A 27,285-nucleotide genomic window follows, 5' to 3' on the forward strand; every position below is an offset into this window, starting at 1 on the left:
TAGGTTGGAAAAGACCTACAAGATCACCCAGTCCAGCCATCCACCTACCACCAATAACCCCACTAAACCATGTCTCTCAACGCTATGTCTAAACGTTTCTTGAACACAATGTAAGGACATTCTATCATCAGCTAGACCCTTCAGAAACTTCATACTCCAGATTTTTGATACAGATTAAAATTAGGTCTAGAGCTTCAAACACAGCAAATTGTGTTTCATCATGAGCTCTCAGAAAACGCTGTAAGTATACATCTACATGGCCAGATGTGCCACATGCGTATGCACACAAATACCCTCTGTACTGATGTAAGTATATCAGTATGGTGTAATCAGTATGGTGAATGATCTGCATCACTGCAAGTAATAGCAGCAGCAAGAAAAAGAAACAACCAACATTAAAAGAAATCAAATGATAAATCCTTACCAGATGAACTTTCTCCATACAAGTGGATCCACTGCTGTTTAGCAAAATGTTCTTACTGCAGCAGGAGAACTAAGAATGACACTCATCCCTCTCTGGCAGCCAAATACTCATCAGCATAAAGAGAAGTCTCTGTGTTCAGCTGACTCATCATTCTGTGTCTCTTTGTTGATTCTGGATATAATTTTCACCAAATATTGCAAATCTTGGGTATTTTAACAGGATGCAATACTGTCCAGCTCCTCACCATGTGGAAAAATGGCTTACCTAGGTTATCAGGTTTAATTCTTAGCTCTTCTCTCAGATGATCTATATCATTGCTTCCTAGCCATGGCCCCACTCAGCCACTCCTTTTTTTGTTAGTCTGAAGGATTGGTAAAATCTGATTTTCCAATAGCAACAGGCACATTGTGCTGGTTTCAGCTGGGACAGAGTTGCTTTTCTCCATAGTGTCTGGTACGATGCTGAGTTTTTGCTTTAGGAGAAAAACAGTGTTGATAAAATACCGATGTTTTAGTTGTTGCTGAGCAGTGCTGCACAGAGCCAAGGACATTTTGGCTTCTCAACTTCCCCGACTGTCCTGCCAGTGATGGGGCTGGGGAGTCATGAGGAGCTGGGAGGATACAGAACCAGGACAGCTGACCTACACTGGCCACAGGGATAGTCCATCCCATATGGTATCACACAAAAAAAATTTGAAAAGGGTGGGGACTTGGCCGGGCAGGCAGGTGCTGCATGGGGACTGAGTGGGCATTGGTTGGCAGGTGGTGAGCAATTGCTTGTGCATCACTTGTCTTAAATAAATATATAACTATAAATTGCACCCATTGACATTCATCAGTGCTTGCTTATGTTTATGGAAACCAAGCAGTGGATGTGAGCACAGTGAGGGGTGGGTGGTGCATCTCAGTAGTGGTGACAGCAACAGTGGGTAACCTCCAGTCGTGCAGATTTTTAGGAGTGTAGCGTGCAGGCTCTTGTTCATCAGTGGCAAAAATGCATGGCCAGTGGTGGTGGGTTTGCTGAAAAAGAGTGTTTTGTATCTGAAAATTGGCTCTATCACATAGTGTTATTTTCCTCTTTGTACCTGTTGTAGTTACCATGGAAATAAATAGAATTGTTGCTATTATCATTTTTTCCTCTTCCTTTTCTGTCTTAGTAAAACTTAGATTTTATCTCAGCTCACAAGTTCTACTTTGTTGTTTATTTTCCAATTCTCTCTGCAATCCCCTTTATGGTGCTGAGCTGCCTGACAGGTTAAATCACAACATGCATACATGAACCATAAATGTCACTGCACCGTGATTACAGCTAAAAGGGATACAAGGCACAGCTAAAACATTTGCTGGAAGGGAGACAGCTCGATAGGCAGATGGATAGATACCATTATCGTCCAAATTCTGGTTGGAAATATGCTGGCCACGTGCCAATAGTGTGTGACAGAGATCATACTCAGTCAACAAGATGTCAAGCAGTGGAGAGCAAGTAAGCAGAATCATCCTGGAAGAAGGGATGTCATGTGGATTGGAGTCTGGAAAATCATCAAGCTGGGTCTAAGCACTGATATACCTAAATAAGCATTCATAAACATAAGAATTAGCATACATTCATGTGTTAGGAAATCACTTCAGTCTGAAAAACATTTTCAATTCTTCCTACGGCTTTAAAGATTTAAACAAAACATGGGAGCTCCACGCTGTCTTGCTCATGGACCTGCTTTAGCATTACACCACTGACTATGCCCAGATAAGAGTGTTTCTGCTTGGATGCATTCCTTTGAATTACATACACTACTTGTTGCCAAATAATGAAAAATTCTTTGCTACTGTACATTGAGCTTTTGATCCAGTAGGTAGGGTGAGGATGGGATATTTATGGAATTTCTGTGTGAGTTTCTAAGGACTAACTAGTATAAGACAAAAATATACATCTGCACAAGGCTAAGAAGGCTAAAACAAAGTCTTTATTGCTAAACCTGTACTTAACAAAAATGCTAAAGTCCAATTCCTCTCAGGTACACCACACTACTAAACTAAGGTACCTGTAGATAAAGCTAACAACACATAAAGAGAACCAGAAAACAGCTTCCATCTCAGTAGTAGAGGTAAGCTGTGGTGCCCACTGATGTTGTTCACCACCAGGATCTCACCGGGGTAGCACAGTTCTCATCAGGAGCAGCTTCAGCTTCTCTTGGATGTCACACAGAAATAGATGGCAAGAGGCCATGGAGCATAAGCCACAGAGGCTCAGAGCAGTCACTGCCACTGGTGATCCAAGGAAGCACGTAAGAACGTGACCTGACCTTGTGTGCTACCTAGTGCTGCTGGTAGAAAAAAAATACCCCACATTAGGCAGAAGGCTGAGTCGTGGAATCAGCCCCGTACCAGTCAGAGAGTTAAATACATATCAGGCATCATATTCATCTACATTTTAATGTAAACTATTTGAGCACATCATAAATGTTTTTCTCCAAAGACAAGTATGTTTGCTTCTCGCTATGCAAACTTATCTTAACTGAAAATGTATAAGGAGGTTCGATTTAATGAGCATAAATCATGTTTATGTTCAGTCTTTGCAATCCCAAACCCCAAACCTTCAGTGCTCCTTGTTGTGGAGATTATTTGCATTTTCTGCCACCAGAGATTCCCACTGGCACTGCAATCCAGGCATGTCACATTTTGTAGGAGCACAGAAGGGTGCCCCTGCCCAGAAGGCAAGACATAGGAGACAAGTTCTGTTGCTGCTCCAGTTAGGAGTTGACATCGGAGCCTGAACAAGTCTCAGCAGGCTACACCTGAAGCTTATGGCAAAGACCTAATTTTAATTTCAAAGTCACTCTTCTTTCAGCTTGGGAAGAACTGGTTCATTTATCCAGGTCACATTTCTTCAGGATTTCTCTGATATGTGATAAGCCAGTGCCTTATCAAAAAAAGCAAGCATGGAATTGTGCGATAAACCAGGAACATGCAAAAAACACTCACTTCCTATTGTTATGCTTTCTTTGAAAGCATATTGGTTTTTTCCATGTTCTATTGGAATTAATGAGATTCTTGACCACAAATGACAGAAGCTTTGAGCCTGTGATTAAGACAAGACCTGAGAACACGCATATGATTCAACGATTCATAAACAAATTTTTATGCTGTCAGTGGAGAAGATAGCTATGCTTTTGCTCCTAGTAACACATGTCTTTTGAAGAACTATCTCGACTCCTAAACACATGCCATAAATGTCTGCAGCTGGTGTATGGAAATACACAGGTGGATCTTTACCCTCCTGTAAATGGAAGGGTCACCATTTGGAACAGAAGCAGCATTATCACAGAAAAATCTTTAACATAATACATACATTTATGTTATGTTTTTTTCCAGGTTTTGTGTTAGCAGCTCAAGAACAAGCAAACTCCCACTCAATTTTTTCCTGTTTGTAAAGCTTTCCCAGGAGGATGCCACTTGCATTAACTCTTCTTTTGTTACCCTTAGAGAGAATTGTGACTGTTCAGAGCTATGTCAGTTAAAGTCAGTATTAATTAATCTGATTCAGCAAAGCAGTATCAAATTCATGGACTGTATGTATTGTACACACTATCACAATGGTAAATTGACCACTCTTCCTGATCATAATCCTGTGTATAAAGACTGGGGACACAGTCATACCGCTCTCAATGGAGACGTTCACAGCATGTTTTTAAATCAAAGTACTCCACAAGATCAGCCTCGTTTGGCACCTAGCTTTCCCATTTTTAAGATGTAGTGAGACATCACAAAAAGAGCCACTATTTCACAGGAGTTTGACCTGCATGTAGCTTGATCCTCCTCAAAGTAGCCCTCTGTAACTTCGTTCCCTGGCAAGCACATCAGTAGACTCTTTGGGTGCTATCAGCTACGCGGATAAACTTTGAGTCTGCTCCCAAAAATGTTAACTCGTTTGAGATTATTTCTGTTACTCTTTTTTTGCAACTAACTGGCTATGCTTAGATACACTATATTCAGCTTTCTGCACATTTATCTCACTGAATTCATAAAATATAAAAAACCTAGAAATCTAGCAAGGAAAATGTTGGGCATAGAATCTGAGAGAGGAGACAAAAGCAGGCATTATGTGTACGTTGCTCTTGATGCTTCTGTTACCTGTATGTTCTCACAAATTTCAGCAAAAAGGGCTCTGAATCATATCCATGCACACACCCAAGAGCAACTCACTGTGCATTTTCAGTTGGCAAACATTTTCAAAACCAACATTTTTCCTTTTTGAAAAGGAAGTGGGAAGACAGGAAGAGGAGGAGAACCTGCAAACAGACGATCACTTTCAGTCTTAATAAGTTTTCTCCCATATTCTTTGGATGAAAAACCAGTAAACTGGCTATTCCTATTATTTATTAAGTTCAGTTTCTGAACTGAAGGCATTACCCCAGCTACACAGGAATAACCTGGCGATGCACAGCTTGCAGCTCACCTCAGTCCCAAAGCTCTTCAGGAAGTGGGGTTTCTGACAGCCTCTGTGAGTTGGAAAGTTCTTGTAACTGGAGAAGGCAAACAGTCCTCTCACACAATTCCCATGCCATGCCCATGGACAAAAAGAGGAGTGAGTTCAGAGAATAAAAAGGTTACTATCACTACACTAAATTTATATTTCAAGGTTCATTTCCTGTATAATTTGTACTTCAAGTCAAATTTGCAATCTGATTTGCATAACTGTACTTTGTTCAGTAGCTGAATAGAACATTTATTGCTGTTAGGGTTGTTTGCCTTTTTGTTATTATCTTTTGTTTTTAAGGTTAGCAAATTCTGTGGGTTTTTAGAGGTTTTCCTCTTAGCTGCCATAGCCTTAAGATCCATTAACTCAAAACAGGCATTTTTGTTTTTTGTTCTCGGTAGAAAAAGATGAGGGCAGAAACTAAAAGGAGGGAGAAAAGGAGATTTTGGTTACTTATTCCCTTTTTGTACAGAAGTCAAGAAAACAAGGACTCATGTTCCCAAATTAGCAGGCATAGAGTGAATACCACTTTTGAAGGGGTATTTAATTCAGCAAATAAATCAGCCCTTGTCCAATGAAACCCAGCAAATTAATTGGGCACAAACAAACATTAAATGTAATGGCAATTTCTTGTTTCATGACTTTTGTCAGCCCAAGAGGAGCTTCAAATCCTCCATACACTGCAAAACATAACAAAATATTTATGTGGGTTTTTACACAAACCCATGCAAGCCAATTTCAAAGCTCTTCAGCCGTGGTCTCATATCAAGAAACCATGCAGTACAACCATACCATGATAGTTCTGCCCTAAATATGCTTTTGGACAAAAAAATGACAAGGTTTTTTCCAGAACTGTCTTCTCCTGTTCTGCTTGTAACATTTTCCTCATGGTCTGTTGTATTCCAAAACCGATTCAAACAACTGAACAAAACATAAGCCATGCTCATAAAAAAACTCCAGGGAGCCACAGTCTGATCTATGACAGACACACTGGATGAGCAGAGGAGCACGTCCATACCACAGACGGGGCTGAAACAGGCAGCTCTTGTCAGAAGAGAGCACTTTGTGTATGCCCGATGAAGGACACTGTACGGTATTTTAAACCAAAATTATGCAAATGTGGAACACATTGTTTGAGGCAAGCTTGAAAATTGCCTTTCCTTCTTGGGTATGAATATGGATATGGCAAGCATCAATATACCTGAGTTGCTCTGAAAGTAAGGCCTCCTATTTATTTCCACAGAAATTACAAAAGATACATAGAGAGCAATAACACTACTTGATAGAGCAAATTCTCAGCTACAAATGCTATTTTTCAATACAGTCACCACTACTAGCCGATTTGTGCAGATGAGCTGATTGAGACGCTCTTCATTTTGTGGTGTGACAGCTGTGTATGGCTGTCCAGAACATGGCTTGCCTTTCACATCGCTGTCACCACTGCTGAAATGCACCACTGACCACCTCACTGTGCTCACATCCACTGTTTGCTCTCCACAAATGTTCATCAGGAGTCAGTGGGTGCCATTTTTTCCACGTAGAGGAATTTAATGACACTCTTTTGCTTCATACACATTTCCATGTCAGACGCCATTCTGTCAGAGTGCCCCTCTGCTGCCATCTGTCGTATGGCAACAAAATGTAACGGGATGTTGGTGGGAAGGTTCAACCTCTACTGCCAAACCACCCAAATCTGCTTCCTACATCATGGGCCAACTTGATAAAATAGGAGGAATTACATTCAGAGCCCTTGTATTTAAAGCCAGAGAAAGAGATTCTCCTTAAGATAAGGACATGGCTATGCCAGGTGACAAAGTCTGTTTTTAATCCAAAGTAGGTTAACAACTCATTAATATTTTGGTTAAGCATCCGAGCAACAAAGAATAGTTTAGCAAAAAGAAGATTAAAATTCACTTCCTAATTAAGCTAGAATCAGAACACCCCAAGAAGGGGAGATCTTGAGATTTTCACCTGGATAAAATCCCAACAGGCTTAGGGTATAAAATGAAACCCATCTATCTCAATCAATGTTATTTTTGATGACAGCAACCCCACAGACACAGGTTTTGTATAGGAACCGGTTCTCCAGCTGTCACAGTTAGACAAGTGCTAACCAGCTAACAGGTTGGTACACTGCAAGAAACCTTATGGATTTGATCTGAAGACAGATTTCTGCATATGGGCTTCTTTTTCTCCTGTTTTCCACAACAGTTCAGCTGTCCAAATGTTGATGCTGTTCATAAGTTCTTTATTTCACATTAATCTTACACTGATTTGTGTTGAGGAGGGCTTCCAGCTAATAGGAGAACACTGAAATATTCCATCCCCAGGACGGTGCTGGTAGAGTATCCAAAACATTGCCGTGTAAATCCCCATGGAGCTGCACAGACTTGCTGGGGAGCGGGTAACCATGAGCCAACAGCACGGTACTGGTACACAGCGTGGTGCAGCAAAGAATGTTACCCACACTACCTAGAAATTCCTGCTCTGGGAAGTGCTTTGCATTTGCTGGGGATTTTTTTCCCATTCAGTATTGCTCATAGTGTGACAATAATATATGACTTCTCACAGTACAGTACCGCCGCCATGTCATTTACATTAATTTGTGTTAGAGCAGGGGACAAGGAGCCTCAGGTAAGAGGGCAAATCATTCTCACCAGCCAAAGGAAGCGACAAAGCGTTCTACACATAAACATTTCTCCTTTTCCTTCCCTCTGGGAAGTCTATAAACATTTCAAATCCCCAAGAGCTAAGTTATAACACTCAAGAACTACTTTGCATGTTTAACTGACACAGGCAGGAGTGCTCTAATGAGTACATTGAAAGGAAGTTCACAAGGCCTCACTTGCCCCCTCCATGTTCCATTCACAGTGCCCTGAGGTGCCCGTGGGCCTCACCCAGAGCCACCCGAGGTCAGCAAGGGCAGAGAGTGGGTTGGGACTCTGGGAGGTGTCCTGCGGTCACAGTGGTAGGAGAGCTGTTTGCGCAGGAGCTGCAGCCCTACATAATCAAGTCCAGAGGAAAGGCAAGCGCTGCCAAGTGCCAGCCATTCCTCTCCTAGCAGGAGCTGAAAGCCCTAACTGCAGTCTGTCCCTCTCACAGCCAAAGGAGCTGCAAACGAGGAAGAAAAGCTCGTAGCTAGTAACCCCAGGCACCAGCTGCTGAACCAGGAATTCACCAGCTGCATCACAAGATGCTGACAGCCTCTGCAATTGCTGGAAACCAGTCCCTTCAGAGGAGCTGGTGGTGGCCCAGAGCTGGCTCCCAAGTGCTGTGCTGATGAGGTGCTCTGCCATTTCCTTCCAGACCTGGCCTCCGGAGAAGCCAAGGGCTGGCAGGGGAAAACTGCCATGCAAAGGGATGACCCAAAATACACACATTGCCACAACATGCTGGAAAGCCCTCATTTACTTAATGAGTGGCCTGTAAGGAGAAGCAGTGATAGCACTCAGCCCACTTTTCCTCCTTGAGGCTTAGGATGAGAAATAGAGCAAAAAAATATTTCAGTGGTATCCACTGTATAAACAGAGAAATAGTGAAACAGAGTCACAGCAGTATCATACCAAACAGACAGTCGCTTCAGGTCCACCAAGAAACACTGTCAACATTTGTGATATAATGTGTGGAGTGAAATAATTAGAACTAATCACAAGCTCATATGCATTGCACTTTCTAATGGTAATGACACTATCACCTAGACCTGAGTTAGTCCTTTAGACTGTGTGCTGACAATTCAGCATCTGGAATCTGGCTACACCTGAAAGAAATTAGCACATACCCTTTCCTGAAAAAATATCTTCTCAGCAGACAGACCTTCCTACCTGCAAAAGGTGCATTTCAGTAGTGGAATTTGCTGTGTTCTGGCAGATACTACACTAGACAGGCTGTGAATCTGATCTAGTACAGCCATTGCAGTGTTTATATCTCCTTAATTATTTTGTATTTTAATGTAATTTTGATTGTTGCACATTTCCCTTAATTGAAAATTCTAGGGAAAAGAAATTAAGACCTTCAGAGAGTAAACAGTGAGACTTTATTTCCCTCGGAGGCTTGGTTTTCAGCCAAGCGAGCAAGTCAGTTGCTGGTGCCATTACATAATTGACTGTCTTTTAAAGCATGAAAGCATTTGAACAATTTCTAAATTATTTTTCTTTGGTTAGGATTGTATGTCTGGCAAGACGTAACATGATGTGATGTCTCCTTCACAATCATCTAATTTCACTTTGAAAAAAGCAGGAGTTTCTCCAGATTTTCTCTCCTGAGCCCCATGTTTTGCTGGCAGAATCATCCTGCATTACAATTCCTGTTCTGACCTAAACAGTGCAACTCACAATATTCCCCAGTGCCTTCAGTTCACATCGGTAACTGCAAGAAATTACTGCAAGTCATCCACCATGCTAGAGTTTCCAAAGGTTTTTAAGGAAAAGGATCACATGGAACAGTTTTTCTCTGGTCTCTGAATCTTTTTCAGCCTTTTTCTTTCTTAATTTCCTCTTTTTTTTTTTTTTTAATCATAAGATGTTAGAGGAGAGGCAAAACAACAAGCAATTACAAGGACACTGGAAAACCCTCCTGACTTAAACCTGGAAGCAGGGATAGCCAGAAAGATGACACGGGGTTTGGGCAGCCCACACTGGGAACCCTGCCCGGAGCACAACCTCCCCAGACACCTCCTCAGACACTGCTGCAATTTGTGCCCGCACAGTCCCTGCCCATCGCAAAGTGCTGCCACCAGATCTGTGTCATGGACCATCTTTGCCTGACACCCAGTGACTCCTCCAGCCTCTGCAATGGGAAGAGGTAGAGCCAGTTTTAATGAACTCAACATCTTAACACCAACACCTTAATCCACATCCACTCCTTAACGAGAAGGCACCCTGATGGCACCTGCTCAACATGGGTTCTGTGTGAAGGCTCACAGCAAGAAGGTCATTATACAAATCACAGGAGTATCCATCTCCTGAGATTCTGCTCTTGTCCCATATTAAACATGTTGGAGTTCTGACCAAAAGCCTGCCTTACTGCACTGCACACGTCAAGTGTCCCAATTATTACTCACCCTGGAGATTCACATACAGACAGCCTGTTGTGGTAACCTGATGATCCTTGTGGGTCCTTTCCAACTCAGGATATTCTATAATTCTATGATGCATTAGATTAGAGAATGGCAAGTCACGACAAGACATTACACTCGTGCATTTAAGGTAGCAAAAAATAAAATATCCCAGTATTTCCACTAAGCATTGCTTTAAGGACAGAGGCTTGCAGTGAACCACCGGGTTGGTGAGTCCATCCCCACACATCCATCGACAACCACCGAGCGTTTAGGATGTTGGTGCTACAGTCCTGCATACCTGCTCTGCATACCTCCGAGCCTCAAATTTGGTGTGCTGCATTTGGGGTTTGAATGCTCTGCCATGATATTCTGTTAATTTCAGATTATTCCTAGATTTCCTAGTTATATATGGGGAGTATCTATACAGCATACATATATGGATAAATGTTCTACACTGAGTTAGATTCAATCTTCTATTCAGGTAACCCTATCACAGTCCATTTTACATAGATTATGCCAAAATGCTCCTTTTCTTCCCTTTGGTAGTGACGGAAAATTCCAAGATAAAATGTTCACTGCCATAACAAATCACTAGTTTTCAGCTGCACAACAAGAGCATGTGTACCATATGCTGCATTTAGCTCTTACACTGAACTGTTTGATGAACACACCTGTAAACATGGTACCAATGGGACCCGGGGGCTTCTTTAAGTGAGAAAATGCAGCTCACCTTATGAAACCATTCAGTCTCCGAAACCCTTACAAAACTTTGCACAGTAATAGTTACTGGGTGGAACAGGAGTTTCTGCATTGCTACAAACTGATCTGCTAAATGCTCTTGCAGAAAAAAATATTTCTCTTCTTTGCCAAAATGCTTACTTCCTCAAAAAGGAATGAGAAAAGGCACTTGTGAATAAAACTAAACAAACTTTATTACCCAAAGATTTTTTTATATAAAAAAGCATTATGATGAAATGATATGATTTCCTACTCAATAAAACCTACAATAGCTTCCCTTCACTGTGCACTCACTGTGCAACAGCAGAGAAGCTTCCAGCTGTACAACAAAAGAGCGTGAGATTGAGTGAAAGAATTCACTAAAGTTAAGCAGGAAGTAGCTAAGAGAAAATTCCAGCATCTGCAATGAGGAAGGGAGCAGCATTTGCACATGTTCTCTTTATGGCTGAATTTTCCACGGAAAGATAACCTTTTGATTGTTTTGATCTAAAATGCTCATTATAAATGGCATAACACCATCAATTACCCTAATACAATTTACAGCTTTGTGAGATGACAGAGCAGACAAAATGTCAGCTGATGCTTCTTTATGTAAGAAAGTTATAAAATCTCATGACGTATTTGTCACAGCTAATGGATCAAATGTCTGCATAGGAAATAGAAAACACATTGAGGCTACATGGAGGAAAAATGGAATCTACTAAAAAAAAAAAAAAAAACCACACACACACAAATATCACAATAGCAGAGAAGTTGGGTGCTGATTGCCAGTAACAAAAATCTATTTTGTTTCATTCAAGTAACAATGAAAAATGTTTTCCATTCTCACAGGTGCAGTTCAAATAGGAAGAAAATCCCATAGTCGAGGCATCCGAACAAGGCCTCTGAAAAATTATTTGCAATTAAAAAATAATAATCCATAGATTTGATGCATTTAGGATGACAAAAAAAAACAGATGGCTTTCATTTATGGCCTTTTCCTTTAAATTCACCCATAAAAGAGGTGACCTAAACAAAATACGACAGATAGCAGTGAGGGTAAAATATCCAGGGCAGCCTCTGCCGCAAACTCAAACTACCCCATAGGATAAAAATGTTCTGTTTCATACACCATTGCCTACACTCCTTGGAAAAAGTTCATCGTAGAGTGCTTCCAGCTGAGTTTATGTCATTTGGGGTTTGTTTTTCAGGAACTAGTTGGGCAGGACTGAATTTGTGACTACCAAGTTCGCAAACGAGGAAAAGAGCAATGCTGTCTAATACACTTCATCTGAAAAACAGGACACATGGTTCTGGAAGCCATTTTTTGGCTGAAGAGTAACTTTCATTTAAAGTAACATGAATTCCACATCCAGTCACTTCCCAAAGCACCACTGCTTTGGATAAGGCAAATACTCATTTTTTAGCTGTTATTAATAGGGAATTCTTATTTTCTGTCTGGTTGTGTGACAAATTGCTGTTTATCAAGCATCAAGAAGTGCACAGACTCCATAGAGCTGTGTTATAACACAGGTAAATGGCAAATAATTTATAAAGCAAGCATACAGCACTGGGAAATACCTGGCCGGGATGCCGTGCAATGAGAATGAAGTACATGGGTGTCTCATTTCACGCCTCATCTCACTAGTTAAATCTGACATTAAGTCATTCTTTTCAACTTAGTTTCAGTCTGGCCTTTCACTCTTTACTGCATCCATCCAGAATGATTCAGAGGATTAAAACAAGAAATCAGACATTAAAAAAACAGAAGCAAGGAAAGAGTTACTTGAGAATATGTTAATGATAGAAACTGCAATCTTCCCATATCGGAAAGCATCATCCAAAATTCCTCTTGGCTTCCAAATAAAACACAAGCAGTGGATTTGTTTCTTTTTCAGTGGATGAAATGCACAGGTAAGTTTCCTTGAACAGAAAACAAAAATTAATTAGGGACCAAACTCACTTAGCTCTTCCCTAAATTAGCAGTAGATTTTTCTTCCACCTACCCATTAGTTCTGCCAATTTCTTCCTGGGATAATTCCAGAAGAAAGAGCTGATTTGGATTTAAGGTACGGCTCAACTTTCCTAAGCAATGTCCACACTTGACTGGCCTCCCATCTCAACCCACCTCGCTCTCTGAAGCAGATCTATGCTGGCAGACAGGGCCCATATGCTGTCGATGGCATTGTGCTCCACAGCACAGCTGCCCGTATCCTGGATCTCATGAATGTCCAATTCATACTCAGCTTTCACTGGAACACATTTCTTTTGCATTCCAGATGACAAAAGCAAAACTCAAGTAGTCTAGAAGTTCCAGAAATTGTGCTTTTACCATGACTTTTTTTAACTGGAAAAAAAATAAATCTCCACTGATTGAAACCAGGTAACTGAGTATTTTGCCAACAGAATGTAGGGGTCTCAGTGAAAGCGATACCAAAGTGGCCAGAGTTCTCCAGGAGAATGCAGAAAAAGGGACTGAGAAATGGTAACCCTGGCCAGACAAACCATCTGGTTTCATGAGAGTCTAAAGCAAGTACGTAGCCACACATTTCTGTTAACACATCTCTGATTAGTGGAAGGCAGCAAAAGAAGCATAAACACACAGACTTCCTTCTCATGTCCTTCGATTTTCAAGAACATTTTCAGAATGTGCAGATTTGTTATCATATCTTTGTACCCGTCAACTCTGCAGTGTGTTTGTGCTGCAACATTTTAAAACTAATGGTGATAGCGAGCTTCAGATCAAGCACATGTTGCAATAAGAGAGCAGAAAAGTACAGGCTGAAGAAATAAAACAGGTCCATTTGCCAGGAAATAAATGTGCTATTAAATATGACGATGAGATTCCCACAATCACAAAGGAAGGGAAAACATTTGAAACATATTAAAAAGAAGTTAAAATAAATTCACTGCCAGCTTCAGTGCAAATAGCCCCTCAGATTTCAATACCAGCTGATGCAACAAGTCTTTGGTTTTACCATTTTTACCATGCAATGCGTGCATCCCACGCAACTCAGTGATTGGGCTGTCTATTTTTTTAGAAACCCGTAAAGGCAAACAATGGATAGGAAAAAAATGCACTTTGTTTCATTCCATTCTCTAGAGTGCCTATAAATATTTGATTCATGTTTCCATGAATGTGCCACAAATAGCACACTTAATTTGGAACAGTTGTAATAGATGTTAGACTTGAAGCTCGTGATGAACACAAAACTGTGACATGTTCTGACATGGGTCTTTGTAATTATGAGCAGAAATATGCCTTTACTTGATACCGTGCATTGTATACTTATTCTTTTATAAAAATACGATTAGTTCATTAAAGGAGCTGACCAGCACACTGTATCAGCACCTCACTAGGAAACATGAACAGTCTTTGCAGATTGATGCTCCCTTTCCAGAACATTCCCAGCAGAACAGAGCCTTTCTGCTACCCATCGTATCTTGGAAGCAACAAGCAAACCCACCACACAGGTGAATAAGGCAGAGATCTAAATCATCTGGCATCCAGACAGCTTCTCATGCTCCATTTCACTTCCACTCAACAGCATGTTGTGCTCAACAAAAAGAATCAGGTTGTTGGTCTTTTTTTACCTGCAAATGCAATTTTCCCAGGGATTCTTTAAGATGCACAACAAAATCCTTTCACTCAGTACAATTAAAAGTTTAATAAGTCTGTAACTTAGAGGCAGATTACCTTTTGTTATTTTTATCAGGTACGATGCAAAATGAGAATAAACTCACACCTTCTCCTTATAAAGCTTAACTTCTTAGACCATATGGAAGGAGAGAGCAGGTAGTAAACAAGAAGAAAAGGAAAAAGGCATTCAAAAACTATTCTTAATATTTGATTCTTAAACCAAGTAAGAAAGGTGATTTAGGATCATAAAGTGGCAATATTATAAACACTTTATGTTTACTCCTCTTTTTTTCTAGCAAGTTATAAATCCTAGCTCACGTTGCTTCTCAGCTGAACTCATTTCTCTAACATGCAGCACCCAGCTCAGCATGGCAGCCTGCAGGAGCCGTGCCCTTCTCAGGCATCCTACAACAAAGCCAGCATTTTTTGGCAGAACAATATAATCTGCTAGCTCAAGCGTTTCTTCAATTCCGTTTTGAATAGTTACAGTTTGAAATTTTGCAAGAACAAAAATTCGAATTATGTGCTTCACTGTTTCTAGTGAAGTTACTTAAAATTACTCAATTATTTTGTCTTTTATTTAAGATTCTAATGACAGCTTCATCTTATGAAGTTCAGTTACAAAACAAAACAGTATGTGGCTTGCATTGTAAATGACTGACTTATTAGAGCTCACCTTGAAAATAAAGTGCCATCTAAATTGCAAAAAAAACCCAAAACCTTCTTGATGATACGAGTATCATTATTTATCATGCCATACAATAGAAAAAAACATCCAGCAGAAGGGGGCAGTAACATTCACTGAACCCTTCTGCATTTCCTGGCTATACATACTGGGGAGTGACGCTGGACAGCAGCCCCACTGAAAGGGATCCCAGAGTCTTGCTTAAAAGCAACTTGAGCATGAGTCAACATTGTGCCCAGGCAGCCAGGAAGGCCAACTGTATCCTGGGGTGCATCAAGCACAGCATTGCTACCTGGCCAAGGGAAGTGATCGTCCCACCCTACACTGCACCGGTGCAGTTGTGGGCACCACAGTACAGAAAGGAATAGAACTGCTAGAGAGTGTCCAAAGGAGGGCTACAAAGATGATGAAGTGTCTGGACACTCTGATGGAGTGTCTGGAAGAGATGTGAGGAGTGGCTGAGGTCCCCTGGTTTTTTCAGCCCAGAGAAGATGAGGCTGAGGAGAGGCTCAGGACAGCCTATGGCTTTCTCATGAGGGGCTGCTCTGAGCTCTGCTCTCTGCTGACTGCGACAGGGCCCGAGGGAACAGCATGGAGCTGTGTCAGGGAAGGGGCAGGTGGGGGTTAGGGTAAGGGTCTGCACCAGTGGCTGGTTGGGCACGGATCAGGCTGCCCAGGGCAGCAGGCACGGCCTTGAGCTGCCGGAGCTCAGGGAGTGTTAGGACAACACTCTCAAACATGGGGTTTCGATTTTGGGTGGTCCTGTGTGGAGCCGGGAGTTGGACTCAGTGATGTCTATGGGTCCCTTCCAACCCATATTCTATGATTCTGTGATTCAGACACTTTCTGCTTCTTTAAACGGAGCTGTCAAAAACAGGCCTAGTGGCGTGCCTACTAATATGGGGGAAAACTATGTTATCTTACACTCCACCATGTATAGAACTATAACTTAATTTCCATGTGTAGTTGTTAAGAAACATCTCAGAGCAGCAGAGGCAAATTTCATTTCAGGGGTACAAACATTCCCAATGACAAATGAAGCTTGTCCTAATTTTTCCCTCGAAACCATAGCTACAGATATAATGAATGAATGAAAATAATCAGGAGAAGAAAAATCTGAAAAAAAAAATTGTGGCTTTGAAAGCTATGCTTAAACACTGTACACACCTTGCAAGGAAGATGAATGAGGGGCAAACATTCCCACTTTGCAAAACCTCCACCCCCCCACCACAAACATGCCATCTCAGGCACATCATCATTCTTATCAGGACAACACAATCTGCCTAGATTTTCAGGATTTCAGGCAAAGGCAAGCCTATTTGCAAGACTGCTTTTGCTCAAAGACCTGGGTGCACGTGTTGGGTAACGTGGAAGGATGGGGACATCCATTGTGTGCCTCAGGGGCATTATTGAGGCATGCCAGATTGCTGAATTTTCTCCTAGTGCTTTCCTGAAATTCAGCCATCAGGAGCCAGCAAACTGACCTCAGCAAAGAAATGTGAATCCAACAGATGCTCCAACAGAACCACCGTATGCAACCTGGAACAGAAACAGGACATAAGGAAAACATATTTGAATCACCACCTCCAGAAATTTCAGTCACTGTAAAAATGTTCAGGTAGAGGAAGCTACTCTTTTCCACACATTGCTTCATCTGGAGCTAGGGATATTTGAAAAGACCACTACAAAAGTAAAAATAATGGTGATTCTTTTCATGGACGCTTTGTATGTTAAATAAACAATGAACTTGTTAGTTGATGCATAGACTCTCCACCTGGTTGAATGCTGACAGAGCAAAAATAATTTATTTATAAGAAAAAATCTCATTCAAGAATGTGATCAGTTCTGGATTACAAACCATCCCAAAACAACACATGAGGGTGAAGGGCACCCTTCAGAACAACAGCTGCACCCCATCTCCCCAGTTTTCCATCATCCTGCTTCAACCCCCCAGAGCAGGCACTGGATGCCTCCAGCTCTAGCACACCATCCGCTGCACAAATGCCCCTTCCCAGTGTAAAGCAGCCTGAAGACAGCTCACGTTTCACCACATACCCTGCCTGGAGCAGGTACGGCGTGGTGCCAGAAGCAGCATCCCCTCGCTCTCAGCAGACAAGTCCTGCTCTGTTGCTCAAGTTGTATACTGCTTGTTTTGGAATTCAAAACTTCTACTAATATGTTACCCATATCCACAGGCTACCTGAGTAATATTGGTTTTATCATTTCAGAGATAATTCTCTACTACACAACTCATTCAGTTTTCCCTTTAGCATTGTTGGTTCTACACCTCAGAAATACCTTCTGCATTTACCAGTTCCCACACATCTTTTTAAAAAGTAACACCTCACCTGTCTGATGTTTTCAGTGGCCCAACAACATCCATCACCACTCTGTAAGACAGAATGGGAACAGTGTGAAATGGAAACACAAAACCTGCAAGGCCAGACCTCAGTCCATGGTGCCATGTGCAGCGATGTCCCTCTGTATACCCTGTCCCACTGAATACCACTTGTGCCTCACAACCAGTCAGTTTGGCTCTTAACGTAGGAGCCAGGCTCCCTGTCTCACACCAGGGAGGGCTGAACAACGTGCACAAAGGCACAGTCTGCAGCAGAGCATGCAGGGACAGGCTCCCAACAGCCACGCTGTACTCCAGATGCACAGCCGAGGCCAGCAGTGCTTCGTAGGGACACTGACACCTACACATATCTCCATGTGTGCGAGCATAAAATCAGAAGATGTGCCTTTTGCCGCTGCAGAAGAATCACGCAATGACAGACCTTTGTGCACCACTCTCTAAAACATCTTGGATGACCTATTACTGATGCGCACAAACTATTCACTAACCGCAGCATGTTTCTTCTGAGCCAAAAATAAGGTTTTGTTTAAATCGGACCAAATCCCCTTTCAAGGCAACGATTTGTAACGTAAACACAACCACCTCAAAACTTCAGGCGTATTGTTAGGGATGCAGTGATGGCTTTCTGCTCACGGAGCGCGCGGGCGGCGGGGGAGGCCGCAGCAGGCCCAGCACCACACGGCCCTTACACAACTCCGCAACGTTCATCCTTGCGTTTCGTAACCTTCCATGCGCAAGAAAGAGTAAAAATAGAGGTAACGTGTGCCGGTTAGAAATCTGTGACAAAAAGCATCCCGTCTGCGTGCTGCCGGGAGGAAATGAGCTAAGATTTGTTTACGATGTGACCGTGCTCAGCAGCAGGGGCACCTTCAGGCAAAGGCAAGGAAAAAAGCAGCGCTGCTCGTTTTGAAGTAAGACACCTAACAACGGGATTGGCAAACGCGCGGAAATAAAACAAAGTACACCCCAAACACCCGTCTATCCCCGCAGCGACCGTCTGCAGCACCGCGCTTTGCAACGGGCTCTGCTCCGCGTGAGGAAACGCTCTTCCCCTAATGAAACTGCTGAAATGACCTCATTAAAAGCGAATGACCCGTCATCCAAGGCACTGGGTCAGCGAGGGGTCAGCAGCGTCCGGCGGGGATGAGCCTGGCGGACGCGGCCCCGAGGCCCCCGCTCCGCGCGGTCACAGCGCGCAGGGGCATCCCGCGGCGCTCCGCTCCGCTCCGCTCCGCTCCGCTGCGGGGATCTGAGAGCCCCGGCCCCGCACCTCTCCCCTAGCGCCCCCTCGCGTGCCGCGCCGCACCGCACCGCACCGCGCTCGGGCAGCAGGTGGGAGCCGGGGGCAGGCCGGGGCGGGGCGAGCCGCGCGAAATCCCCCACCCCCCTTTCCGGGCCGGGAGGTGACTCACGGCGGGGATGTATAAATGGGGGGTGAGTACCTGGTTGCGCTACGGTGTCTGCGGTTTCGAGCGTCCGCAGGGTTTCAGTAGCAGCGAGAGAAACGTAAGGAAGCCCGCTGGGATATGCTCCTGCCCTGCGCACTACTGGCCGCGCTCCTGGCTGCCGGCCACGCAGGTGAGTCCGGCCCACGGAGAGCGCTGGGGGCGGGGGGTGGCTATCTGTCTGTCTGTCTGTCTGTCTCCGGCTCAGTGCCTTGGTGGGTGCGAGGTGTCCCCGTGGCTCAGCGGTGTCCGCGGCGATGCTCGCAGCCGGAGCGTAGGTCTTCTGTTTTCCGTACTTCGTGGCTTCTAAAGTTAGTGCAGCAGGAAGGCTGTCAAGCCGCCGCTGACCCAGCGTTCAGAGCTGGTTCGTTGCCGCCCGGAAACAGTCCGCTTCCCAGCTTGAGTCACTAATATTGCCGGGAGCTGCCCAAAGTCTTGTGCGAGTGGAACTCGTTCTGCTGCCCGCTCTGTGAGCACTGATGCTCCTAAGATGTTAAGGCAGTGCGATGGCAATGCTGCTCTTGTAGGGAAGGCACTCTTTTTTAATTGGAGCGTTTGATTTCATTCCAGCCAACCCTTGCTGCTCCCTCCCGTGTCAGAACAGAGGTGTGTGCATGACAGCAGGATTTGATCGGTATGAATGTGACTGTACGAGGACAGGCTATTATGGGGAAAACTGTACAACGCGTAAGTACCTCTGATCCCTCTGCATGGAAATGGAGTCTGAGAACTCAATTACAGAATCGCGGGTTATTCTGAATAGCAACTTACAATCTTTCCATCTTTGCTCACAGCGGAATTCTTCACGTGGCTGAAACTAACATTGAAACCTACACCAAATACTGTCCACTACATTCTCACCCACTTCAAAGGAGTCTGGAACATCATCAACAACATTTCCTTCTTACGGGATACTATTATGAGATACGTGTTGACATGTAAGTATAAGTTCACTCTTCCACTACTCCTAACTGGCAGGAGCTATGGGTAGGACTCCAAATTTGATTTGTTTATTGATAAAATAGCTAACTAAAATGTGCTATGCTAAAAGCACTCTAAAGAAAATTAAGGTCTAAGCATATTGCGCACTTGACATGAAATATGCTTTCAAATACATTTTTCTCATCTCTAATTGAATCTTGAATTTTGCTAACATAACCTGCATCATTTGTTGCAAATTCAGTCACTGGATCCAACTGGTAATCTGGGACCTGTTCCTATTATTCAGTAGCCATAAGTTAATGAAGTTAAATGGGATTATACGTGTGGAATTTGTCAATGCAATTGCTGCCAAAAATACATGGAAACAATCTAGCACTGTGACTTCTTGTACTCCTCAGTCTTCATTTTAATATAAGGCAAATACATATATTTTTTTTTTCTCTTCCAGCAAGATCACACTTGATTGACAGCCCACCAACATACAATAGTGACTATAATTACAAATCCTGGGAAGCTTATTCCAATCTTTCCTATTACACAAGAAGCCTTCCACCAGTAGGACTTGACTGTCCGACACCCATGGGTGTTAAAGGTAATGAATAAAACAGATATGTAGTGTTCATTTGTGTTTATCTTTTTGTCCTGGAAAACGCCAACCGATCTGCTTGTCTACAACCATCTTCGTGCATTGTTGACTTTGAGAATAGCAATGAATGAGATATCTTTTAGGTCATTACATAATATAACCATTCTGGCATTCATTATTGAACGGTGTTCTAAAACCAGGAATTAAAAAAACTTGTAATGAAATAAAAAAAAAAATAAGCATGGGAAAGCTATGACTATAACCAACAAAAAGATGGTTCCCCTTGTTAGAAAGCTGCTATCCTTTTGTTATTAAAAACAGGAAACCTGTTCGGTTGTTGGGAGCAAAAATAAGTATTAAGCATAGTTGTCATGAGTATCTTGCTATAAAGAGACTTCTCTTCTAGGTAAGAAGGAGCTCCCAGATTCAAAGCTGATTGTGGAGAAATTCTTGCTGCGGAGGAAATTTATTCCTGACCCACAAGGCACAAATGTGATGTTCACATTCTTTGCCCAGCACTTCACTCATCAATTCTTTAAGACAGACCACAAGAAAGGACCTGGCTTCACTAAAGCTTATGGCCATGGGGTAAGATCATAGCTTTGGAACTTGAATGTAGCACTTAGCTCTTATCATTCTAGCTGCTAGGTAGCTCCTATGTTACGGGTAGTCAGAATACACAAGCACTGGTGGATATAATGTGCAACACAACAACAAATTGTTGGCTTTATCCCTGACATGGCTTCTCTTCTAGACAAAATTCCAGTGACTCAGTAGCATCTATTAGGTCAGAACTGCTTGAGCCAAGCACATAATTCTGCTCAAAATCTCTGTACAGTGAGGACTATGATTTCTTCAAAGAATCTGCTTTTACCTAAAGTGTGTTAGATCTAGTGAGTGCCTAGAACTACTCTGGACTCCTTCCATCAGTTGCAGAGATACTTTATACAGTATCTTGTTTTGTGCTGCTATTTGAAGAGATTAATTTAAAAGAACTTGAAAAGCAAATTTGGATTTTAAGATATTTATCTACAAAAAGACAGTTTGGGGATAATAAATTCTCAATATAAACATAGTGTGCATGTCTGAAACAGAAATCTGTAACGTGTTTGTATATATAAGAGCTGTCTGCTTAATAAAATGCCATTGACGCTCTAAACAGAGTCCTCCTAAATTGCCAGTCTGATTTAAAAACTTAATGCAGAGATTGCTGCAGTTGCCAGGAAATAATTTGGCTTCATCTTAAATATCAGTGTGTGATACTTATAAGGTAATAATATTGTAATCAAAAGGTAAACATCTGCAGATGCCAGATCATCTGTTAGAAATAGGACCTATCCTAAAATAGCAAAAAATGTAGCTTGTCTTCATGTTCTAAATGCTCTTATTTTACAGGTTGACTTGAACCACATTTATGGAGAGACTCTGGAGAGGCAACTTAAATTGAGACTTCGCAAGGATGGAAAACTGAAGTACCAGGTACATCCTGTCTTAATTGCTGCCTTTTTATTGGATGACATGTTTCTTAAAATTAGCACTCTGTTCACAGCAAAGCTTGCCTAAAGCTGGCGTTAACAGCATTGATGCAGTGTAACTCATAAGCATCTTAGCTTATAATTCTCTTGTTCTTTCTCGCTTTCTCCTGTGCCCCTTCCCTGGCAGATGATTGATGGAGAAATGTATCCACCCACAGTGAAGGATACTCAAGCAGAGATGATCTACCCTCCTCATGTTCCTGAGCACCTGCAGTTTTCTGTTGGGCAGGAGGTGTTTGGCTTGGTCCCAGGCCTAATGATGTATGCAACAATATGGCTGAGAGAGCACAATCGAGTCTGTGACATCTTGAAACAGGAGCATCCGGAGTGGGATGATGAGCAGTTATTCCAGACTACAAGACTCATATTGATAGGTGAGTGTCACTTCTGCTATGTGCAATTCTAACATTCTCTTGAGCTTGACACTGGAAGAACAGGTGTTTAACTGGTATGTGAGGGAATAAATCTGAGCCTTCCTGACCCCTCACTGGAACTGTATTAAAAATGCAGCTTCTTCCTGCCTATGTTAAATATGAAAATGAAGAAAATGGAGTCAAGTGATACTTAGTTCCCTTTATCTAAGGGAAACAGAACTGAAAGCAATGGCAAGGCAGGAAGCTAAGGTTCATTTTTCAGAGAGAAAGCCTGTGAGGTTTGGTGACCTCAGTTGCTCCCAAACTTCACAATTTCTTTTTCTTCTGGGACTGGGTGAATTCCGGTATGCTTGGAGATGGGCTGTAGTTAAGTCAGGAAGCTGCATAGAATAAAATTCTACATGCTTCTTACGTCTAACTTTCTGTTAGTGGTATTTCATCTTGTTAATGTTGATGCACACAGTTGAAAAAGTCTGTGCCCAAATAGTGAATTAAACAGTAAACCAAGAGGAAACAATTACATCAAGCAGCTCAGAAGCTGAGAGATTGCCTTGAGATGTTTTCTTTCTCTCCTACCTCTATCCTAGATAGTATCATCTAACCAAACACAACATAGACAGTAATGAATAATTTTCTGCAAACTTGGTAGAAAACCAAAGTAAGTGTAGCTTGGGAGAGCATAAATGGAGTGGAGCAAGCTGTGGAACTGGTAGGGAGGAAAACTTATGGAATGGAGATCTATATTTTGGGATATAACTACAGAATGCTAATGAGTGTACTATTCCTGATCTCTGTAGTTTTGTGGGTTTTCTGTGTTTTGTTGTTGTGTTTCTTTTTCCTTCCCTAGAAAAGTTAGAAATGATATGTCTTCTCAGAGCAGGGTAACTGCCTAGTGTTTCTTAGGGGAAGCAGTACTGATTTGGTATCCTCTTTATTCTCCAACAGGAGAAACGATCAAGATAGTTATTGAGGATTACGTGCAGCACTTGAGTGGCTACCACTTCAAACTGAAGTTTGATCCTGAGCTTCTGTTCAACCAGCGTTTTCAATACCAGAACCGAATTGCAGCTGAATTCAATACTCTGTACCACTGGCACCCACTTCTGCCTGACACTTTTCAGATACATGACCAGGAATACACTTTCCAGCAGTTCCTCTACAACAATTCTATAATGCTGGAACATGGCCTTTCCCATATGGTGAAATCTTTCTCCAAGCAAAGTGCTGGCAGGGTAGGTATTTTCTCAAGTTACTAGTAAACAGAGACATCAACTTGGGGGGTTGGACCAGCAGTGCAATAAATCTATCCAGAACTAATGATATGAAGATACAACTTCCTCAACTTTTATCTGGAAATCTTACTACTTTTTGTCTCTATTGAACAGGTTGCTGGTGGGAAAAATGTTCCAGCTGCAGTACAGAAAGTAGCAAAAGCTTCGATTGACCAAAGCAGACAAATGAGATACCAGTCGCTGAATGAGTACAGGAAACGCTTCATGTTGAAACCATTCAAATCATTTGAAGAACTTACAGGTAACAGTTTTTAATCTTTCCGTATAAACAAGTTCCATTTTTCCTTAAAATCGGTAATAGAAGCCTGCAATACTATTTCTGAACTTCAGCAGGCTATTGTTGCCATGAAAACGAGACTTTACACTTACTGTTCTTATTCATCAATAATTACAGGAGAAAAAGAAATGGCTGCTGAACTAGAAGAGCTTTATGGAGACATAGATGCTATGGAACTGTATCCAGGCCTTCTTGTAGAAAAGCCAAGACCAGGTGCCATCTTTGGTGAAACAATGGTAGAAATTGGCGCACCGTTCTCCCTGAAAGGACTGATGGGAAATACAATATGCTCACCTGAGTACTGGAAGCCAAGCACCTTTGGTGGAAAAGTGGGGTTTGAAATAATCAATACTGCCTCCTTACAGAAGCTCATCTGCAACAATGTGAAAGGCTGTCCTTTCACTGCTTTCCATGTCTTAAATCCTGAACCCACGGAGGCAACTATTAACGTTAGTACCTCAAACACAGCAATGGAAGATATCAACCCCACACTACTACTGAAAGAACGATCTGCTGAGTTGTAAATTAGCTATCTAATTTATTTATTTAAGTTATTCTATTTATAGCTCTAGTGTTTAGAAAACAAAAAGCAACCTTTTGCATCTTCACTTTGAGGGTTGCACTAGATTCCTTACTCAGGTAAGGCCTCATTTTAGAAAAAGGGATTTTTTGTGTTTCAGCTCTACAGTAGTGAATCCCTTGTTTAAAGCCTTCTGTAGCAGAACTACGTATTCCAAAATGGACCACATTCCAATTTTTTACTTGTTATAGTACTTGACAAAGGGTGTTAGGGTTTTTTTTGTCTTCTCACTTTGATAGGTCACAAAACACTACAAAAAGCAAGTTATTGCCTCAGCAATTTTTTTAAACTTGAAAACAGTCCTTCAAACTAAAAATGAGAAAGCACGATTTAATGAAAACTGCCAAAAAAAAGATTCTGAATTCCATATGAGCACTCCAAGACTAACAAATACATGTTTTAGACTTGTTTATTTAAAGTCAGAAAATGCATTGCATTTATCAATGATACTACCTCTCCCTCATGCAGATAAGGCACTTTGTACAGTAATTTACATAATTCAGTTTGTGTAAGTCTGTCCTTTCGTGTGGCATTATACTTTTCATCATTTTTAATTTAATTATTAATTATTTAAGGATAATATAACTTGTCTGAGATGCTACTTGTTTTTAAAGCATGTCACAAAAGTATTATTTATGTGAGTTGATGTTAGCAGTGGTACTGAGCTTAGACATGGCTGTCAGGCTGGAAAACAAGGCTGCTTGTATATCAGTAAACATTTTATTCTGCGAGTTTGGGGAGATCTTAAACTTAATCCGAAGTATTAGTGTGTTTTCTCTTTTTTTTTTTTTTTTGTAGCTGTAATTCTCTGGTCTACTTGACGATATAAATCTGTCATTCTAAATAAAATTATACATTCTTTTTGTCCTTAAGGGCACAATTATAATATAGGTTTATGTAGCCAAACTGAAATTATTGGGGAATAATTTAGAAAATTAAAGCAAAAAATTTGGAAGCTGTATAAACCATCAGCAGCACTGACAGAGTTAAACTTCAAGGCACCAAGTATTTGTTAGTCTAGGTCTACATAAATAGAGCTCTAACTCATGACTATAAATTGTTTATTTGGTTGGAGGGGGGGATGTTAATGTTTTATTTATTAAATTATAAACAGAGGCATTTTAAAGGAGTTGCTTAAGCTCTAAGGAGGGGGAAAAAAAAAAGGGCTAGCTAAGCACAAAATATCCTAGACACACTTGTCCTGGTCCAGCACTAAAGTATCCAGTCTCAATGGGGCACGTAAGAAGTTAAGTGGGATCTTTTACCAGCACTTCAACCTTTGTATATAAGGGTATCTTTTTTTAATTTCTAGAGAGGAAATGTAGAAGATGATCTTCCCATAAAATCAGCTGGGGAACTGTAGATAAAAAGAATGTTACTTCAGACTGGAGTAGAGCAGCAACCTGGTATTCTGTGCCCCCAGCTAAAATTCCTTGGCTACTTGTGGAAAAGGACTTGTTTTATATTTCCATCTGAATCTCTTGAACGCTTGTAGAGGCTTGTGTTGTAATGGCTGTGGTACTAGTATAGTTTGACTGTGACTTCTGTATTTATATTGATTTGTTTAAAGATGCTGATTATGTTCTGCAGTGCAAACTTTTAACTGGGAGCGTAAATAGCTGACTCCAGATCTCCTATAGCAATTGATACCAGTGACTGATTTGAGGTGATCCTTGGTATAAATGCTTTGGGAGCTGGAAGGGTGTTTTGTTTTTATACTGAGGCACAAAGAAGGAAGAAAATTCAATAACCTTGTACAAAAAAGGGGCCAGTAGTGTGTGTTCAATTAATGAAAACTACTTAATTATTGTTTAAACATTTAACTGTCATTTAGACCGCTTTTGGAACACGCTTTAGAGCACCTACCTACCATTAGCAAGGAAAACTGTATGGCTTAAAGAAAGACAAGTCTGGGCAGATCTAGTTATTTTGAGGTAGGTAAGAAAGAATTCATGAAAATAAGTTCATGTCAGCAGAGTTCTTACAAGCTGTTTTGGGAGGGAATCCAGTTCACTCTACACCTTGTACTCTGAAGCCATGTTTTAACACTTATCTGTGACCCAGCCTGCTGGGTTTGGCTGGGTTCAGGTTGCTTGTGATAAATGTGTATGTTTGAGATTATTTATTTAAAATTCTGTGAATTGTTTTTCACTCTATTTTTGTAGGACAAGAATGGTTTTTAAAATGCAATTGTTTATATAAATAAATTAAAAACATTACATTGATGGGCTCCTTTGTTTCATGCAAGTATTGTTGAAGAAAGTTGCAATTCTTTCATTTTATTTTCCACACTTGGCCAAATTTACCAACAATGGGCAAAGATAGTTTCAGCTTTGAAATTCTTAATTATGTCTTATATCCCTAAAGCAAGGTCCCTGTAACTTACATCATCCAGCTACCCTTATCTTTCTCTTCTGCCACCCATGAAAAGAGACTTCACTATGAAACCTGTAGAGCACTCACCGTGCTGCATGCCAGTGATGCTGTCTTGGGTACTGAAGTGTTTTGGAGGGAAGGGTCACTGCTGGAATCACATGCCAGCATGGTGGCATAACTAATATCCCTTTGAGACTGCATTCAGACTTCCTGAAGCACAAATGGTTCACAGATGTTTCCCTTTGGGCATAACAGACTTCAAAAGGAAAAAGTGCTTTGGGATACAAGTAGTAACTAGAAATAGCCTTTTGTGTTGTTTTCGTCTATGGTAGTTTGCCGCTGCTATCAGACTGCAACCTCTTTCTGAAACAGATGAGGCTAAATCAGCTGTGACTGTTCTTCATGAACACCACTGATCATACATCTTCCCTTTGCATGAGGGTCCAGCTTTGCTTGAGGACATAAAAATAGCAAAGGTATCTTTGACTCTTTTTGCAAAGAGTTCTGCAAGTTGGAATGGTGGG

At 41.6% G+C, this 27,285-nt stretch overlaps 2 protein-coding genes across 4 annotated transcripts in view; one reads left to right on the forward strand and one right to left on the reverse strand.

The window, feature by feature from the left end:
* PLA2G4A (phospholipase A2 group IVA) overlaps window positions 1-18,932 on the reverse strand; it is a 112,829-nt gene extending 93,897 nt beyond the window's left edge. The window contains exons 1-3 of one of the 2 annotated variants that reach the window (XM_021404537.1): window positions 18,429-18,596; window positions 17,344-17,385; window positions 16,480-16,534 (exon numbers count right to left, since the gene is read on the reverse strand). The gene's annotated coding sequence lies outside the window, so the exon portion shown is untranslated. Of the gene's footprint in view, window positions 1-16,479; window positions 16,535-17,343; window positions 17,386-18,428; window positions 18,597-18,796 lie in introns of those variants that run through there. The other variant, XM_021404536.1, reaches the window with a different exon arrangement.
* Window positions 18,795-26,610, forward strand: PTGS2 (prostaglandin-endoperoxide synthase 2). 2 transcript variants are annotated; one of them, XM_021404541.1, is made up of 11 exons: window positions 18,795-18,932; window positions 19,370-19,486; window positions 19,594-19,737; window positions 20,190-20,333; window positions 20,734-20,915; window positions 21,723-21,806; window positions 21,990-22,236; window positions 23,182-23,468; window positions 23,622-23,769; window positions 23,923-24,254; window positions 25,698-26,610. In XM_021404541.1, exons 1-11 carry the CDS (start codon window positions 18,881-18,883, stop codon window positions 25,746-25,748), a joined length of 1,788 nt encoding a protein of 595 aa, XP_021260216.1. In that variant the 5' UTR covers window positions 18,795-18,880; the 3' UTR covers window positions 25,749-26,610. The 2 variants fall into 2 exon arrangements, with proteins under 2 accessions (XP_021260216.1, XP_021260215.1); XM_021404540.1 differs by having other exon boundaries at window positions 23,923-26,610.

This window comes from Numida meleagris, chromosome 7 (assembly GCF_002078875.1).
Source record: "Numida meleagris isolate 19003 breed g44 Domestic line chromosome 7, NumMel1.0, whole genome shotgun sequence".
Taxonomy (NCBI): domain Eukaryota; kingdom Metazoa; phylum Chordata; class Aves; order Galliformes; family Numididae; genus Numida; species Numida meleagris.

Bases quoted from the DNA above. Each gene is read 5' to 3' on its own strand.
- PTGS2 (XM_021404540.1), top strand. From the start codon at position 18,881: ATGCTCCTGCCCTGCGCACTACTGGCCGCGCTCCTGGCTGCCGGCCAC. The intron at 18,933-19,369 runs GTGAGTCCGGCC...ATTTCATTCCAG, and splicing joins CCTGGCTGCCGGCCACGCAG to CCAACCCTTGCTGCTCCCTC. The intron at 21,807-21,989 runs GTACATCCTGTC...CTTCCCTGGCAG, and splicing joins ATGGAAAACTGAAGTACCAG to ATGATTGATGGAGAAATGTA.